Here is an 18,974-nt window from a genome sequence, read left to right as displayed (position 1 = left end):
CAATTGAGTTTTACCAATCTACACCAAATAACCTTCTCTCCACAGGACAAAAAAAGAGTAGATGCAAATCTGGAAGAAGTCCATGTAAATTGATTAGCCCCCAAGTAGCTTGCCCTTCACATGATAGGTTTGAATTGGAATTTCACTGAGGCTGCTACATGGCAAATTTAGGATAAAGAAAGGTCTCCTCCAGGGCCTCAGCTTTGTATCTTCAGTCAGTAGAGGACACAATTCAAGTCTGAGCTCCTAACCTCCTTTTCAGGTCAGTTGCAACAAGGAAGTTAAGCACAAGAGTCCTGGAGTTACACTGCTGAGTCTCAAGCCATAGCTCCATCAGTTACTAGATGTGTAACCTTGGGTTATGAGCATCACATACATCGGTTTCTTCATCAGCGAAATGACCATAATAGTAACTAAAGTGAGTGTTGTTCTGGGGTTCAAAAGAGATACTTCACCACTCACACAAAGATTAATAATTGTTAGGTATTATTGTTAAAATCATGCTTACTGGGTCAATACAAAACACTAGAGTTTGAAGACACTTTACATGGTCATAAAGTGACAATCAATCAGTACTGTGGTAATCCAATCAGCTTGAACCCTAAGCTGGGGAATAGGTCCAGACTGATTTCTCTGGGCTCCCTTCTGGCCTAGTGAACTTTCTATGATAGATTTCCTCTCAGTGGGACATACACAGAGCAAAGCCCTGAAGTACTAGCTTATCACAGTGTCTGGGCAACTCCTGGCGGCCACCTTCTTGCATAGGCTCATACTGCCTTCTCTCTGCCTCCCACCCATAGGCAGGTGGCCTAGGCCTTCTGGATGGAACCTGTTGTAGCAGGCACCAGAACATCACTACACACTCCATACTGTGAGAAGATAAGCTTGTTGCTGGAATATTCTTACTTCCCACCTTTTTCTTTTCACCAAAATGAAATAAATAACAGGCCAAAGCAGTGGGAATCATGACTAACAAGTGGACAAGTGAGAGGGCACAGATTTAAGAGAATAACAATTCTTAAAGTGCAGGTGATATCTTTGCAGAAGTTTAAAACTGGAAGACATTGTAAATGTGCTCTAGTCTTGTTTCCTCATGAAAGGTAAGGAATAGAGGTTGACGGAGCGTAGGTGACTGTCAAGAGTTTCCCAGGTAGTTGCAGTGAAACTGATTACCATCTGCTTCTACTGGCTGCTATTAGTTAACAGAATGAACAGTTGGGTTAAAACTGAATGGCTAACAAAAGGCTTCTAAGGAATGAGGCAGTCCAAATATCACAGGGTTAATGGCAACTTAAAGACAATCTTGGGATTTCACATGGAAATCGTCCCAGGGAGAAGGCACTGTATGTGTACTTACCCAGCAATTTGTAGAGGAGGTTCAGAATTTCTTTCCAGGCCATGCCACTCTCTTCCCTTGCAATCCCTGCAAAGTGTGCTACGCTATTGTAGATATTTAAGCGGTCAATGCAATTTAAGACAAGAGCCAACATTCCCTGAGAAGGAGAGTGGAGGAAAATATAAACATTGCTGATTAAGAAAGCAGAATCCGTTTTGCTCTTTCCCTTCCTGTATCATTCACCTTTTAAAGCTGATAATGCCAATATGCAAATAAACCTTCATGATGCCAGTTGGGTTTTGTTTTTTTCCCTCCTAAAAACAAAATATGCATTTTTATGCCTGAGAGACCTAAATAGCATCCATTTGGAGAGTGAGTCAGCAGCCTCTTCTGACAGGTTGCCCCCACGTGCTTAACTCAATCCAAGGACATACTTAGGAAGAGGGAGGGTGAATGAGTTTCACAAAAACCTGCTTTTGGTCTGGTGTGAAGTGGTTCTGACTCACCCAGAAACAGCTCTAGATATAGTACCTATTTCTCTCTTAAATATCAAGTAAGTTCAAGTTCCATTCAGATGCACAAAACAACCATGCTTGCTTCCTACCTCCCCACCCCCCAAAAAAGGTGGGATTTAGAGACAATAACACTATCACCACTTTTCTAGCTAATTTGAAATACTACGCCACCCAGTAAAAATCTGTGCTAGCTGTTCTTAGCACATAGGAGGGAGATGGTAAATGGAATTTCAGTAGCCTTTAAGGCATTGAGAATGTCCCCGGGACCAAAGTCTGGTTAGATCAGAAGACTGAGCTGGGATGGTTTACATCCCATACCACTAACTTTGGAAATGCCCAAGCGACAAGCCCTGTGCCCACGTATGGCAGGTCCAGAAGTACAACCATAGCCTGTTGGCACTAAATCATCACGTCTCCGACTTTGGAAAAGGCTTGTGACTTGTCTGTGGTCATACACAGCCGGAGATGAAGCCAGAATGAGGCCCTGGGTCTCTTAAGCCCCAGCTGGCATTTTCCTCATGGCCAGGTCCCACTCCCAGTGACTCAGATGCTGAATTCTGACATAAGACTTAACATATTCTGTGTTTTTTAAACCAGCTTCTCAGGTATTCTAAATGTGGTAGAATCCAGGCATCTGTATTTTTCAAACAGGTTTCCCAGGTAATTCTAACATGCCCCAAAACTTGGGAATCACAGCCAATGTCATGCTCTCACAGCTGATATTTACTGAAAATGTATTTTCGATACACATGTGGCACTGAAGCTTTAAAACGTAATCTGGTTTGAACGTGCCAGCCATTGCTAATGTAACCAGGTTTGGTGGACAGGGAAGGTTGGCTTCCAATTTCCCAGCTTCCAAATCTCTCTTGTCCTCTGGCTCTCTCATAAACACGTGCATGCAGAAAGACAAAGCTAAGTTGCAGTCATAGGAATATTTTAGCTCTGGACACAAAGTGAATTTCAACTTTTCATTTTTTGACTTACCTCTTCCTTGAAAAGATTTTGTCTGTTTTTGAGTGAGCGGAGCTTGTTCTGCTTGTCTTCATGTCGCATCTCCTCCTCCGGGGGCTGGAAGTAGGCGATCAAGTCCTGTAGGGTCTGCAGGACTTCTCCTATAGGCAGGGTGATGGGGGCAGCTGTGCGATTGTTTCCGCTAAAAACCATGAGATTGACATGGTTTAGGCACCAGCCAGCAGCAGCGCCCTGATGAACACCCACTGGGTCCCACTCCTAACAGCCCCCCATGGTGCACCATGGGCTGCTTCCTTGGGCGGCCATTGTACCAGCAGCTACAAAATGAAGTTTCCCAGCTAACAGAGCAACAGAAGGAAATATTCACATTCAAGTTTAAAGCTATTTTCACAAACAAAGGGAAATGACTCCTTTTAGCACATTTATTTTCAAGCAACTTATAACTCATCCTGTTAATGTTACCATAATATTTCAGCTCATAGCATCAATGGGTATTCACTGAATGTGTAATCATGATTTCCCTGTAATCTAAAGAGGTAATTTCAATGGTGACTGTGACAGTGACTCTTCTATCTACAGCAGATGCTTCCCCTTCCATTTACCCCTGGTTGTCTGTCACACTTTTTTTTTTTTCTTTTAAATAAAAACATTAAAAACATAAACTTAACCCATGATTCTTTTAAACAATCACACCTTCTTGGCATTGATTAATCATAAGGCTGAAAGGATTTCTATCACTGGGTCTTTGCCTCTATCTCCATGTTAGTTTTCTCTTTGTCTCTCCTCTTGCACCCCCTCCACGTCTCTGCGTGTATTCTGAGATCTCTGCATGTGTTTTTCTCATCACGTTTCTCTGTACATGCCTGCTTTCCCTCACTCCATTTGTTGATGGTTCCTTTGCTTTCTGTATCTGTGGTCCTTTCATCTGACTTTCCTCTCTCTTTGTTCTCTGACTATCACCCTCCTTTCTCAGTGTCCCCTATCTCTCAAACATCCTTATTCTCTGCCTTGAGGTCTGTCCCTCTTTGTTTCTTGGTGTTCCCCAACTCCACGTTACCTGCCCTTCCATCTCTCTGTCCCTGTTGTATTCCTTTTCTGCAAGTGTCTCTCTTTTTCCGTTTTAATCTCTCCCCAATTTTTGTAATTAAACCCCTTCAACAGAGAGAATACAAAGCATTACAGATAACAAAATGACCCTTCTTTTCCCCATCTCCTTGAGGGGTACACCTGGGAGCCTCTCAGAGGGCAAAGGCTATGAAGAGGAAGGGGAAATGGACCCACCTCTTGTGGGTTTGCATCATTAGGCCCTGAGTGATTGAGAATTGGCTCAATGTGCAAGTAACATCGCAAGAAGTTTTTTTTTTTTTTTTTTTTTTTTGTATCTTATTTTATTCTAAGTTCTGGGATACATGTGCAGGATGTGCATGTTTGTTACACAGACATGTGCCATGGTGGTTTGCTGCACCTATCAGCCCCTTACCTAAGCATTAAGCCCTGCATGTATTAGCTATTTTTCCTGATGCTATGCCTCCTCCTACCCCCCACCCCTCGACAGGCCATAGTGTGTGTTGCTCCTCTTCCTGGGTCCATGTGTTCTCATTGTTCAACTTCCACTTATAACTGAGAACATGTGGTGCTTTGTTTTCTGTTCCTGAATTAGTTTGCTGAGGATAATCATTTCCAGCTACATCCATGTCCCTGCAGACGACACAATCTCATTCCTTTTTATGGGTGCATAGTATTCCATGGTGTATATGTACCACATTTTCTTTATCCAGTCTATCACTGATGGGCATTTGGGTTGATTCTGTGTCTTTGCTATTGTACCTAGAGCTTCAGTGAACATATGTGCACCTGTATCTTTATAATAGAATAATTTATATTCCTTTGGATACATACCCAGTAATGGGATTGCTGGGTCAAATGGTATTTCTGGTTCTAGGTATTTGAGGAATTGCTACACTGTCTTCTATAATGGTTGAACTAATTTACATTCCCACCAATAGTTTAAAAGCATTCCTATTTCTCCACAGCCTCGCCAGCATCTGTTGTTTGACTTTTTAATACTTGCCACTCTGACTAGCATGAGATGGTATCTCATTGTGGTTTTGATTTGCATTTCTCTAGTGATCAGTGATGTTGAGCTTTTCTTCATATGTTTATTGGCCACATAAATGTCTTCTTTTGAGAACTGTCTGTTCACATCCTTTGCTCACTTTTTAATGAGTTTTTGTTTCTTATAAATTTGTTTAAGTTCCTTGCAGATTCTAGATATTAGACCTTTGTCAGATGGATAGATTGCAAAAATGTTCTCCCATTCTGTAGGTTGTCTGTTCACTCTGATAATTTCTTTGGCTGTGCAGAAGATCTTTAGTTTAATTAGATCTCATTTGTCAATTTTTGCATTTGTTGCATTTGCTTTTGATGTTTTCATAATGAAATCTTTGCCTGTGCCTATGTCCTGAATGGTATTGCCTAGATTTTCTTCCAGGGTTTTTATAGTTTTAGGTTTTACATTAAAGTCTTTAATCCATCTTGAGTAAATTTTTGTATAAGGTATAAGGAAGGGGTCCAGTTTCAATTTGCTGCATATGGCTAGCCAGTTCTCCCAGCATCATTTATTAAATAGGGAATCACTTCCCCATTGCTTGTTTTTGTCAGGTTTGTCAAAGATCAGATCGTTGTAGGTGTGTGGTCTTATTTCTGAGTTCTTTATTCTCTTAAATTGGTCTATGTGTTTGTTTTTGTACCGGTATCATGCTGTTTTGGTTACTGTAGTCTTATAACATAGTCTGAAGTTGGGTAGTGTGATGCCTCCAGCTTTATTCCTTTTGCTTAGGATTGTCTTGGCTATATGGGCTCTTTTTTGGTTCCATATGAATTTTAAAGTAGTTTTTTCTTATTCTGTGAAAAACGTCAATGGTAGTTTAATGGGAATAGCATTGAATCTATTAACTACTTTGGGCAATATGGCCATTTTCATGATATTGATTCTTCCTATCCATGAGCATGGAATGTTTTCCATTTGTTTGGGTCATCTCCAATTTCTTTGAGGAGTGATTTTTAGTTCTCCTTGAAGAAGGCCTTCCCTTCCCTTGTTAGCTGTATTCCTAGGTATTTTATTCTCTTTGTAGCAAGTATTAATGGGAATTCATTCATGATTTGACTCTCTGCTTGTCCGTTGTTGGTGTATATGAATGCTTGTGATTTTTGCACATTGATTTTGTATCCTGAGACTTTGCTGAAGTTGCTTATCAGCTTAAGAAGCTTTTGGATTGAGACGATGGGGTTTTCTAGATACAGGATCATGTCATCTGCAAACAGAGACAGTTTGACTTCCTCTCCTCCTGTCTCAATACCCTTTCTTTCTCTCTCTTGCCTGACCGGCCTGGCCTGAACTTCCAACACTATCTTGAATAGGAGCTGTGAGAAAGGGCATCCTTGTCTTGGGCTGGTTTTCAAGGGGGAATGCTTCCAGCTTTTGCCCATTCAGTATGATATTGGCTGTGGCTTTGTCATAAATGGCTACTATTATTTTGAGGTATTTCCCATTAATACCTAGTTCATTGAGTTTTAGCCATGAAGAAATGGTGAATTTTGTCAAAAACCTTTTCTGTGTCTATGGAGATAACCATGTGATTTTTGTCTTTAGTTCTGTTTATGTCATGAATTGTGTTTATTGATTTGCATATGTTGAACCAGCCTTGCATCCCAGGGATGAAGCCATCTTGATCATGCTGGATAAGCTTTTTGATGTGCTGCTGGATTTGGCTTGCCAATATTTTATTGAGATTTTCACATCGATGTTCATCAGGGATATTGGCCTAAAGTTTTCTTTTTTTGTTGCATCTCTGCCAGGTTTTGGTATCAGGATGATTCTGGCCTCATATAATGAGTTAGGGAGGAGTCTCTCCTTTCCAATTGTTTGGAACAGTTTCAGAAGAAATGGTACCATCTCCTCTTTGTACCTGGTAGAATTCTGGTAGAATTCAGCTGTTAAGTCCATCTTGTCCTGGGCTTTTTTTGGTTGGTAGGCTATTTCTTGCTGCCTCAATTTCAGAACTCATCATTGGTCTATTCAGGAATTCAATTTCTTCCTGGTTCAGTCTTGGGAGAGTGTATATGTGCAGGAATTTATCCATTCCTTATACATTTTCTAGTTTATTTGCATAGAGGTGTTTATCGTATTCTCTGATGGTTGTTTGAATTTCTGTGGGGTCAATGCTGATATCCCCTTTATCATTTTCTATTGTGTCTATTTGATTCTTCTCTTTTCATTAGTCTAGCTAGCAGTCTATTTTATTAATTTTTTCAAAAAACCAGCTCCTGTATTTGTTGATGCTTTGAAGGACTTTCTGTGTCTCTGTCTCCTTTAGTTCCACAACCCTGATCTTGGTTATTTCTTGTCTTTTGCTAGCTTTTGGGTTTGTGTGCTCTTGGTTCTCTACTTCTTTTAGTTGTGATGTTAGGATGTCAATTTGAGACCTTTTTAGCTTTTTGAGGTGGGCATTTAGTGCTATAAACTTCCTTCTTAATACTGCTTTAGCTGCATCCCAGAGATTCTGGTACATTTGTCTCTTTGTTCTCACTGGTTTCAAAGAACTTCTTGATTTCTGCCTTAATTTCGTTATTTACCCAGGAGTCACTCAGGAGCAGGCTGTTCACTTCCCATGAAGTTGTGTGATTTTGAGTGAGTTTCTTGAATTCTAATTTGATTTTGCTGTGGTCTGAGAGACTGTTGATTTCAATTCTTTTGCATTTGCTGAGAAGTGTTTTACTTGCAATTATGTGATTGATTTTAGAGTAAGTGTCATGTGGCACTGAGAAGAATGTATATTCTGTTGTTTTTGGGTGGAGAGTTCTGTAGACATTTATCAGGTCCACTTGATCCAGAACTGATATTGAGGTCCTGAGTATCTTTGTTAACTTTCTGTCTCAATAATCTAATATTGACAGTGGGTGTTAAAGTCTCTCACTATTATTGTGTGGGAGTCTAAGTCTCTTTGTAGGTCTCTAAGAACTTGTTTTATAAATCTGGGTGCTCCTGTATTAGGTACATATATATTTAGGACAGTTAGCTCTTCTTGTTGAATTGAATGCTTTATCATTACGTAATGCCCTTCTTTGTCTTTTTTGATCTTAGTTCGTTTAAAGTCTGTCTTGTCAAAAACCAAGATTGTAACCCCTGCTTTTTTCTGCTTTGCATTTGCTTGGTAAATTTTCCTCTGGCCTTTATTTCAAGCTTATGTGTGTCTTTGCACGTGACATGAGATGGGTCTCTTGAATACAGCTCATGAATGGGTCTTGACTACTTACCCAGCTTGCCATTCTGTGTCTTTTAACTGGAGCATTTAGCATGGCTGCTTCTTGATGGCCAATTTCTAATGATCTCTCCTAGGCATTTATAGTATATTTGCTTATTCACCAACTGCTATATATTAATTTGCATACATGCTAAGGCAAGATTTTCATCTAGTCCCAAACAAAGCCTCAAAAAATTCTGAAAGCAATCAGGCTGTGAGGTGATAATTCCAATTTTGTATTAAAAATGCCAAATGCACGCAATGGGGAAGGAATAATGGGGGACTGTAAGCTTATTAGAGGCAGGGAGGCACATCAGTGTGTATTCAACTCCTGGCAGTGCCTGGCATGTTGCAAGTTCTCAGTTAGTGTTTGCAAATGACTACCTGGGATATTATTAGACACAAAAATAGTAGGGAAGAGAATGCCATGAGTACATGAGATGAAGCCTTGGCAGTATGAAACTCAATTCAATATGACTCCCCACTTCTGCGTTCAGTGAACACATTTTTCCTCAGTATTTCGGGCCAGCTCCAGAGCTTGCTTTTTGCTTTTTGTTTTAAAAACACTTTCATTTTACTAGAGACACCGAGGCTGGTCAAGAATAATTCTTTATATGATTGGAAAAGATGACAGCAAGAGGTTTATAGACATTTTTTGTAGCTCACTGAGGCAGCATAGGCACCATACAGGGAGTTGGACATTTCAGGTCTCAGCTTTGCCACTGCCATTATCAGTGTGATATCTGGGTTGCTGCTAGGCCTCTTATGCTTCCATTTAGCACCTGGAAAATAGGAAAGGTGCATTCTTTGATTGCCAGGGTCCTTCAGGTCTAATTTTTTGTCTGTTGGGCTCTCATTGCTGGACTACTTCATCTTGTCCCTTGAAGAAACATGAATATTATTGTCCTCTACTAGACTAGGGCAGATTCATTCCTTCCTCAAAAAATAAGACATATCACATGCTTGGCATGGGAAGCAATGGTGAAAACAGACATTACTTCTGGAAAGCATCATGGTGTTCATATTCTACTCTAAAAGAACCTCAGAGAGAAAAGCCCAATGTCCAGAGATAAGTCAGAGCCTCAACTCAGAAATAACTACAACTGGCACCTATCCCTCCCCACCTTCTTCAACTCCCTATAGCCTGTCCCACTATATTCTTGGGCCTTTGCCAATGAATTCTTTTATTAAATTCAAGTGAGATCCCAGGTGATTCTGAATATTTATCATAACATAATGATTTATTTGTTGTCTCTCTTCTAAGGTTAAACTTAGAGGACAGCTGACAGTATCTTTTCCTCGGCAGAGTTTTTCAGACTCCTTAATCGATCACACTGTTCATTCTACTGGACAGTTCCCAGCAACTCTACAGAGGATGATGAGATAGCATGATGAAACTTTAACCTCTTCTTCATTTTTCTTTCTTGTTCCTTCCCTATTCCCTTAGCCTTAATGTGCTCCCAGAAGGCCACCCCTCCTCCTGGTTTCCGTGTGCACACAGCATACAAAGTTGGTTTCTCAAAAGAGATGGGGAAGAAGAATCTACTTCCAAAATGTTTTTTTCTCCTTTACTGCCTAGCTATTAAAAAATCCAAATATACTATAACTTTCGCAGCCCACACCCCCTCAGCATTGATATTTTTTCATTAGTCCTCTTTTTCTAAAATATCCTGTGCCTGGAAGAATCAAGAATTTCCCTCTTGAGGGTGGGACCTAATAGCTGAGTAAAGAGCTCAGTAAACCTTTCTCTCACAAAATAATAATAAAATTGGACAAAACCATTCAAAACAACAATCTCTGGACTCTGGAAATTGACTAAAGGCATACAAAAAATCAAATATTTATTTTATTTTTATTTTTTATTTTATCGTTTGAGATGGAGTTTCACTACTGTTGCCCAGATTGGAGTGCTATGACGCGATCTTGGCCCACTGCAACCTCCACCTCTTGGGTTCAAGTGATTCTCCTGCCTCAGCCTCCTGAGTAGCTGGGATTACAGGCATGCGCCACTATGCCCGGCTATTTTTGTTTTTTGTTTTTTTGAGATGGAGTGTTGCTCTGTCGCCCAGGCTGGAGTGCAGTGGCATGCTCTCGGCTCACTGCAAGCTCCACCTCCTAGGTTCATACCATTCTCCTGCCTCAGCCTCCTGAGTAGCTGGGACTACAGGTGCCGCCACCATGCCTGGCTAATTTTTTGAAATTTTTAGTAGAGACTGGGTTTCACCGTGTTAGCCAAGATGGTCTCGATCTCCTAACCATGTGATCCGCCCGTCAGCCTCCCAAAGTGCTGAGATTACAAGCCTGAGCCACTGTACCTGGCCTATTTTTGTATCTTTAGTAAAGACAGGTTTCTCCATGTTGGTCAGGCTGGTCTCCAAACCCCGACCTCAGGTGATCCACGTGCCTTGGCCTCCCAAAGTACTGGGATTACAGGAGTGAGCCACAGCACCCGGCCCAGTGTGTCTATATATGTATGTGTGTGTGTGTGTGTATGTATGTATGTGTGTGTATATATACATATATTTTTTTAATTTATTTTTTTAATTTATTTTTTTTTAATTTCAGTGTTTCAGCCTGTTGATGCTTCCATGTCCCTCCCCCTACTGCCTCATGGCGAAACAGCTCTGATAGGGCCGAGTAGGCAATGTGCAAGGCCACACACATGCTCAGGAAAAACTGGAGAGGACCCTAGCTATCTATTGCTTCCCACACAAGCAGAAAACAAAATCCAGCCACACATACAGGCCCATCAGCAAATGGTCACAGGCTTGTCTTGTAAGAAATACTAAGGGAAGTCCCTCAGGCTGAAAGAAAATGACACCAAACAGTAACTAGAATCCACGCAAAGAAATAAAGAACGCTGGTAAAGGTAACTATGCAGGTAAATACTGGAAGCAATATAAAAATACATATCTTTCTCTTTTGTTCCTGTAATTGATTTAAAAAAACTCCATAAAATAATTATAAAACCATGTTGCTGAGCTTATAACTTATGAAGATGTAATACAAGTGGCAATATTATCACAAAGGATTAGGCAAAGAATGGAAAAATGTTAATGCAAAGTTGCTTTATTTGTTAAGTTAGTATTAATTTGAAGTGCATTATTTCAAGTTAAATATATATTCAATTCCCTAGAGCAACCACTAAGAAAATAACTCCTCGGCCGGGCAGTGGCTCATGCCTGTAATCGCACCACTTTGGGGGGCCAAGGCAGGCGGATCACGAGGTCAGGAGATCGAGACCATCCTGGCTAACACGGTGAAACACCGTCTCTACCAAAAAACAAAAAATTAGCCAGGCATGGTGGCGGGCACCTGTAGTTCCAGCTACTCGGGAGGCTGAGGCAGGAGAATGGCGTGAACCCGGGAGGTGGAGCTTGCAGTGAGCCGAGATTGCGCCACTGCACTCCAGCCTGAGCAACAGAACGAGACTCTGTCTCAAAAAAAAAAAAAAAAAAAAAAAAAAAAGAAAAAGAAAAAAGGAAAGAACTCCTCAAAAAAGTATTTTTAAAAACCCAAAATAATTAAAATGTTACACTAGAGAATATTTAACACAAAAAAAGGTAGTAAGGGAGGAACAGAGGACCAAAAAATAAATAAATAAATAAAAGAGACATAAGAAATAAATAGCAAAGTGGCAGACATAAATCCAGTTATCTAAATAATTACATTACTTATAAATGGATTAGGCATACCAATGAAAGGGAGAGATTGTCAGACTATTTTTAAAAATCAAATATATGTTATCTACAAGGGACACACTTTATATTCAAGGACACAAATAGGTTAAAAGTACAAGGACTGACGACAACATGCCATACAAACAAAAAACATTATCTACACATAAGACACCTGGAATGGTTCTGTGAAATAGACTTAAGACAAAAATGTTCATAGAGAAAAAAAGAAAAGAGTTTAAAATTACAAAAGGGCAAATTTATCAGAAATATACATCTGTTATAAACATATAAGCACCTAACAACAGAAACCAAAATATGTGAAGCAAAAACTGATGGAATTGAAGTAGAAGATAACAATTCAACAGTAACAGAAACACCAATACCCGATTTCCCACCAGTTAATGTAATAAACCATATTAACAAAGGACAAAACTATATGTTCATATCCACAGACCAAGAAAAAGCATTTGATCAAATCTAATGCTCATTCCAGATAAAAGCTCTCAACAAACTAGGAATAGAGGGGAACTTCCTCTACCTGATAAAGGGCATCTACAAAAATCCTACAGCCAAAACCACACTTAATGGTGAAAAACTGATGTTTCCTGCCCTCTCCCCACCCCCACCTTAGATCAGGAACAAGACAAGAATGTCTGTTCACATCACTTTTATTCCACATTGTAGTGGATATTCTAGCCAGTGCAATCATGTAAGAAAAACAAATAGAGGGCATCCCTATTGGAAAGAAAAAAATAAATATCTTTTTATTCACAGAGGACATAATCCTGTATGTAAAAAATTCTAAAGAATCCACCTGCTCTCCAAAAAGCCCACTGAATAAATAATTTCCATTAGGTCAGTGACATAAGTCCAATATTTCTAAAACTTAATTTCTATATACCAGCAGAAAATAATCTGAAATGAAATCAAAAAATGATTCTATTTGTAGTAGCACCAAAAAGAATCAAATACATAGGAATACATTTCATAAAATAAGTGCAAGACTTATATAATAAAAACCACAATATCTTCCTGAAAATAATTAAAGAAGAATAAATAGACATATTATGTTTGTAGATTGGGAGACTTAATATTATGAGGCTAACAGTCCTCCAAAACGACCTCTAGATTCAATTTAATACCTATGAAAATTCCAGCAGAATTTTTTTGGACAAAAATAAACTCACCCTTAAATTCACATGGGAATACAAAGGACCCAGAAGCACCAAAATAATTTTGAAAAGAAGTACAAAATTGGAGCATTCACTCTACATTATTTCAATACTTACTATAGGTACATTAATTAAGACAGTGTTATTTTTGAATAATGACAGGCATACAGATCAATGGAAGAGAACTAAGAGCCCAGAAAGAAACTCTTACATTTATGATCACTTGGCTTTTGACAAAAGTGCCAAGGTAACTTGATGGGGAAATGTTGTCTTTCCAGAAAACCGTGCATGGAAAAATCTGATATCCATATGGCCACATACAGAAATATTAATTTAAACGTTTACCTCATACTATGCACAGAAATAGACTCAAAATGGATCACAGACCTATATGTAAACGCTAAAATTCTGAAACTTTTAGAAAAACACAGAGGAGAAAATCATGATGATTTGAGTAAAGAGTTCTCAGGTATGACACCAAAAGCACAATCCATAAATATGTTAAATTGAACTTAATCAAAAATAAAACATTTGTGCTTCAAAAGACACCATTTTAAAAAAATGAGAAGAAAAGCCAAAGACCAAGAGAAAATATTTGCAAATCATAAATATGGCAAAAAACTCATAATCAGAAGATACAAACAACTCTCAAATTTTAATTTTAAGACAAATGACCCAATTTGAAAAGGCAAAATACTTAATTACATTTTACCAAAGAAGATACATGAATGGCTAATAAGCATATGATAAGATGTCCAGTATCGTTATTCATTCTGGAAATTCAAACTAAAACCACCACGATAATATCTACTAGTATCATAGCTACTAGTATGGCTACAATCAAAAAGTCAGATAGTAACAAATGGAGGAAAAGATGTAATGAAAAGAAACTTCAGACATTTCTAAGAGAAATGTAAAATGGTACATCCACTTTGGAAAACAGATTTTTCAGTTTCTTATAAAGTTAAACATACCCAATTGAATAAATAAAACATAGTATTTATATAAAATGGAATATTATTCAACCTTAAAAAGGAATGAAATCATGTTACGTGTTACAACATGGACAAACCTTGAAGATATTTTGCTAAGTGAGATAAGCCAGACACAAAAGGACAAATACTATGTGCCTCCACTTATATGAGGTACTGAGAATAGCTAAATTCATAGAAGCAAAGAGTCAGTAGAAGTTACAAGGGGCTGAGGGAGAGGAGAATAGGGAGTTCTCGTTTAATAAATACAGAGTTTCAGTTTGGGATGATTAAAAAATGTGGAGATGGATAGTGGTGATGACACTAAACTTAAAAATGGCTAAAATGATAAGTTGGATGTGATATATATTTTACCACAATAAAAATATATCAAAACATTATACAAATTTATATATGACTCAACAATTTCACTCCTATTTACCCAAGAGAAACAGAAACCATATCTGAAAACTTTTACACTAATATCCAAAAAACATTATTCTTAGTAATCAAAATGGAAACTATCAACTGTTCATCAACTAAATGAGTAAAATGTGATATATATGCATCTCTATCTATATAGAACTCTCCCTCTACACACACACACACGCGCACACACACACACAAAGAACACTCTGCAGCAATAAATAAGTGAAGAAACAAAATAAGCTTCAAAAATATAATGCCAAGTGAAAAGGCCAGATTCAAAAGACAACATATTTCATGATTTATTAATGTATTAAATTGAGACAGAAAGCAGATTAGTGGTTGCCTAGGGCTGTAGGTGGCAACTAGAATAAACTGCAATGAGGAGATATTTTTGGAGGGATGGAAACGTTCTAAAACTGAACTGCAGTGATGGTTGTAAGGCTCTGCAAATAAATATATGAAAGCTGACTGAATTGGCCAGGGATGCTGGCTCATGCCTATAATGCCAACATTTTGGGAGGCTGAGGTGAGAGGATCCCTTGTGCCCAGCAATTTGAGACCAGCCTGGGCAATATAGTGAGACGCCATCTCTACAAAAAATTAAAAAAATATTGGTGTGATGGTATTTATGCGTGGTCACAGCTACTCAGGAGGCTAAGGTGGGAAGATTGCTTGAGCTCAGATGGCGGAAAGGCTGCAGTGAGACCCTATCTCAAACAAAAAACAAACAAAATCTCATGGAACTGTACATTTAAAAGGATGAATTTTGTAATATGTAAATTCTACCTCAATAAAGATGTTTAAAAATAATTTCCCCATTGTCAGGCACATAACTCCCACTGACTTTTTAAAATAACAACTTAATTGAAATACAGTTCACATATCATATGATCACCCATTTAAAGGGTACAATTCAAAGGTTCAGTAGCTTTGGGAATATTCAGAGTTGTGCAACCTTTGCCATGATCAGTTTCAGAACGTTTTCACCAGCTCTCCAGAAAGCTTTACACAGTAGCAATCACTCTCCCCTTCCCCCAAGACATCGCAGCTTCTGCCTCTTTCTACTTCTCTCTACTTCTAGGTAGAAAGAAGGTAACTCTTCCTACTTCTGCCTCTGCTTTTTTCCTCTATAATCTGTTCTGGACATTTTGACCATGTGAATGGAGAAACATCCCGGGATAGCAGTTCTCAACTGAGGCTGATGTCAGAATCACCTAGGGAGCTTCAATAAAATACCGGCATTTGGATCCAACATCTGCAGATTCTGATGCAATTGGTTTAAGATGTAGCCTGGGCATCAGGGTATTAAAACCTCCCCAGATAAATCTAGCATGTGGCCAAGGTTAAGATCTCTATTGTAGGGCAGTCATGTTTAAACTTTAGTATGCATCAGCATCACCTGGAGGGCCTATAACAATATGAGTTGCTGGATCTTATTCTGAGGGTATCTGATTCAGTGGGTTTGAGGTAAAACCTGAGAATCTGCATTTTTTTAACAAGTTTGCAAGTGATGCTGATGCTCTGGTCCAGGGATGCACTTTAAGAATCTTGGGAGATGTCAGAACAGCAAGATGGAAGGAACCTGAGCTCCAGTAGCTAGGCCACCTATTTTCCTTAAACCACCTACCTCCTTTATATTATTACCTAAACAAGAAGTAAAAGTTTACTCTGAACTGCAACGGCAGCCCAGCCTGTTTCCTAATACACATCCCTTGGACTGCAGTCTTTCAACAGCAAGAAAAGTCAAGATCTAAAACAAAGTTCTCATTTCATGCAAATTCACACATGTAATTTACACCCCTTGGCTTTCGAGAGATTTTCCTACAAGAGAAGAATGATCTTGGAACACTGCACAGTTTACAACAGAATCAGTTTCTCATGGTAATTGGTGAAAACAATCCACAGAGTTCTGTTTTGGAAGCATTATTTAGACTGGAGGGATTATGATCCAAGCAGGCAGTTCAGTTAATTTTCTCATTTAAGCCACAGCCACAGTTGGGTAACCCAAGGCTTCCAGTGCAAAGCTACTTTGATCCAAACCATAGCAGCAATTCTAAATGATGGAGAAACCCTTCCTACATAATACATGGGGAGTGTATCAGTTCCTCTTTGCTGTTTTTCTTTTTACACACAAATATAAAATGGACCAATGCACTCCAGCTCTTTTCACTTAATTGTCATGCAAAGATCTTGGATATTCATCCCTCCAATCTGAATAACTAATGGAGCTTAGGCATTTGTTGAGCAAAGGGTGAAGCTAGTAGGAGTTCACCTGTGTAGGAAATCTGTTTCAGCCTCAAGCTCTTGATGGTAAAACTCTTTGCTGGTGTATCATTATTTCCTGAAAACATTCACAGTATCAAAAAGAGGTGGGTGGTGGTGTTGGAAGGCCACAGAGTCAAACTCACTAGGTAGAGGAGGAAAGGAGCTAACATACCTGACAAACTGGCTGAATAAGGCTGTAGTGTTCCGGATGATCCGAGCAGCCTGGGACTCCTCACGCTGGCATCTCTGCAGTGTTAATCCATCATCCATGTGGCCTTCCTGATGGAGTATGACCTACCCACGTGGCAAGGGACAGAAGCTCTAAGGTTACAATTATTCCACATATGGGCAGTCAACATTTCCCACAGTATTTCCCTCATCCCTCTTATTCCTTTCTCCAAATAAGCTCCCCTGGGTCCATTTTGAGAATGGGACATTAGCAAAGTTATTGCACCCATATGCCCTGTTAGTGACATGTGCATCATTCCTTAGACACAGTGCTTTGATGAAAATGAAATTTTATGTGCCACCATGGTATGAGTTATGACACATTCCTCAGGCCTAGATTTCAAAGGGTGACAATATATCTCATAATCGATTTTTCTCTTAAAATGAACATGGAATCTTACCCTTGGAAATGGGAAAAGTCACTGTGTTCAAAGTCTCTTCCTCCAGAGATGAATTGAAGAAAAAGACAATGTAAAGCAAAACCCTGTACTGGGATCAGGCTTGGTTTCTCGATTGAAGGCCAACTACACTGAGTTAGTTAACTGTAGGGCTGGGGAAAGCAGCTCAAGGTGGTAGCTGGCTTCTCTTGGAGGCTAGAGAGCCAATTTGAAAGCATGGGCTCTGATATCAGCAGACCTTTGTCTAGTCCTGCTATGCCACTTACCAGCTGTGTGACCTTGGGCAAGTTACTTAACCCCCATTTGCTTTGGATTTCACCATCTGCAAATGGACTAGAGGGTTGTTTGCAGGATTCAATGATTTACATGTCATCAACTGGCATGGTACCTACAATCTAATAGGTGCTCAATGAGTGTTTATTATCAGAGGCAGTATAGTACTGATGTTAGACCAGTTATCTGGAAGCTAAGCATATGTACTTGTCACTAAGGACACCATGACACAATTTTTTTGGGAGGGGCTACCCACTTTTTATGTGGAGGTCAGTGGCTTTTTCCCTTAAAACGATCAAGTGGGCCAGGCGCAGTGGCTCAAGCCTGTAATCCCAGCACTTTGGGAGGCCGAGACGGGCAGATCACGAGGTCAGGAGATCGAGACCATCCTGGCTAACACGGTGAAACCCCGTCTCTCCTAAAAAATACAAAAAATTAGCCGGGAGTGGTGGCACACGCCTGTAGTCCCAGCTACTCGGGAGGCTGAGGCAGGAGAATGGTGTAAACCCGGGAGGCGGAGCTTGCAGTAAGCTGAGATCCGGCCACTGCACTCCAGCCTGGGCGACACAGCGAGACTCCGTCTCAAAAAAAAAAAAAAAAAAAAAACAACAACAACAACGACAAAAAAAAAGATCAAGTGTGTTAAGTGAGACAGTTTGATCCTGGTTCAAGTCGAGGTCAAATCCTGATCCAAGTTCCTTGACATGGTTTCCTCTTGATGGAAGTAAGCAAAGACAGACAATGTGTAGATCCTGGAAGTCTACATGTCAACACGGACAAAACGTGTGGCTCTAGAAAGTATCTATAGAATAAAGATTGTTAGCCTCTCTCATTTTTAGCTTAAAGAAGCAACTTATTTTCCTTTCCATGTGAAAAATCTTTTCCTTGCTTTTTATTATTTTGAAGGTACTTCCTGATATGATGAATTAGAATTCAGGCTTGTTCATTTTTGAAACAAGACTTTGCATCCCATCTGTATACTGCAGTGTGAGCATTAGCAAAGGACACTGTTACCATTGGAATCACTAACTGTTAGAAAATATTCCTTTGTCAGAACACCTCAGCAACTGGTTAGCAATGCTGCATTTGGGTTTAGTAATACATTGCCACTACGTTTACTTTGGCCTGGGTCCCAGATTTCTGGTCCTTAAAGACCAAAATTCTTAGGTTTTGCTTGTTCAAATAACACCTTTAAACTGGCCAGCCAAATGAGAAAGTAATGAGAACTGGGGGGAGATGCAGTTGCTAGAATGTTGTTATTATGAACCCTACTGATCTCAGCGGCCCAGTTCCTAAGGTCCTTCTTTCTCTCGGAGAAATCTTACAACTGAAGAGCAGGGAGAAGAAGCCTAAGGTGGGAATAGGAAAGAGGGTGCTTTAAAGTGGCTGCTCATCAGGTGTTTCATTGTGTTTGTGCTTGATTGGTTTCTGT

The 18,974-nt window shown here is 39.5% G+C and overlaps 1 protein-coding gene across 1 annotated transcript in view; it reads right to left on the bottom strand.

The window, feature by feature from the left end:
* RYR3 (ryanodine receptor 3) overlaps positions 1 to 18,974 on the bottom strand; it is a 566,751-nt gene that overhangs the window by 282,186 nt on the left and 265,591 nt on the right. The window contains exons 12-14 of the mRNA XM_050797588.1: positions 16,816 to 16,937; positions 2,836 to 3,004; positions 1,358 to 1,493 (exon numbers count right to left, since the gene is read on the bottom strand). Of these exons, the coding sequence (XP_050653545.1) occupies positions 1,358 to 1,493; positions 2,836 to 3,004; positions 16,816 to 16,937 (427 nt within the window). The remainder of the gene's footprint in view (positions 1 to 1,357; positions 1,494 to 2,835; positions 3,005 to 16,815; positions 16,938 to 18,974) is intronic.

Source organism: Macaca thibetana, chromosome 7 (genome assembly GCF_024542745.1).
Source record: "Macaca thibetana thibetana isolate TM-01 chromosome 7, ASM2454274v1, whole genome shotgun sequence".
Taxonomy (NCBI): Eukaryota; Metazoa; Chordata; class Mammalia; order Primates; family Cercopithecidae; genus Macaca; species Macaca thibetana.
The sequence above is the reverse complement of the archived record's forward strand: the minus strand, read 5'-3'. Positions and strand labels throughout refer to the sequence as shown.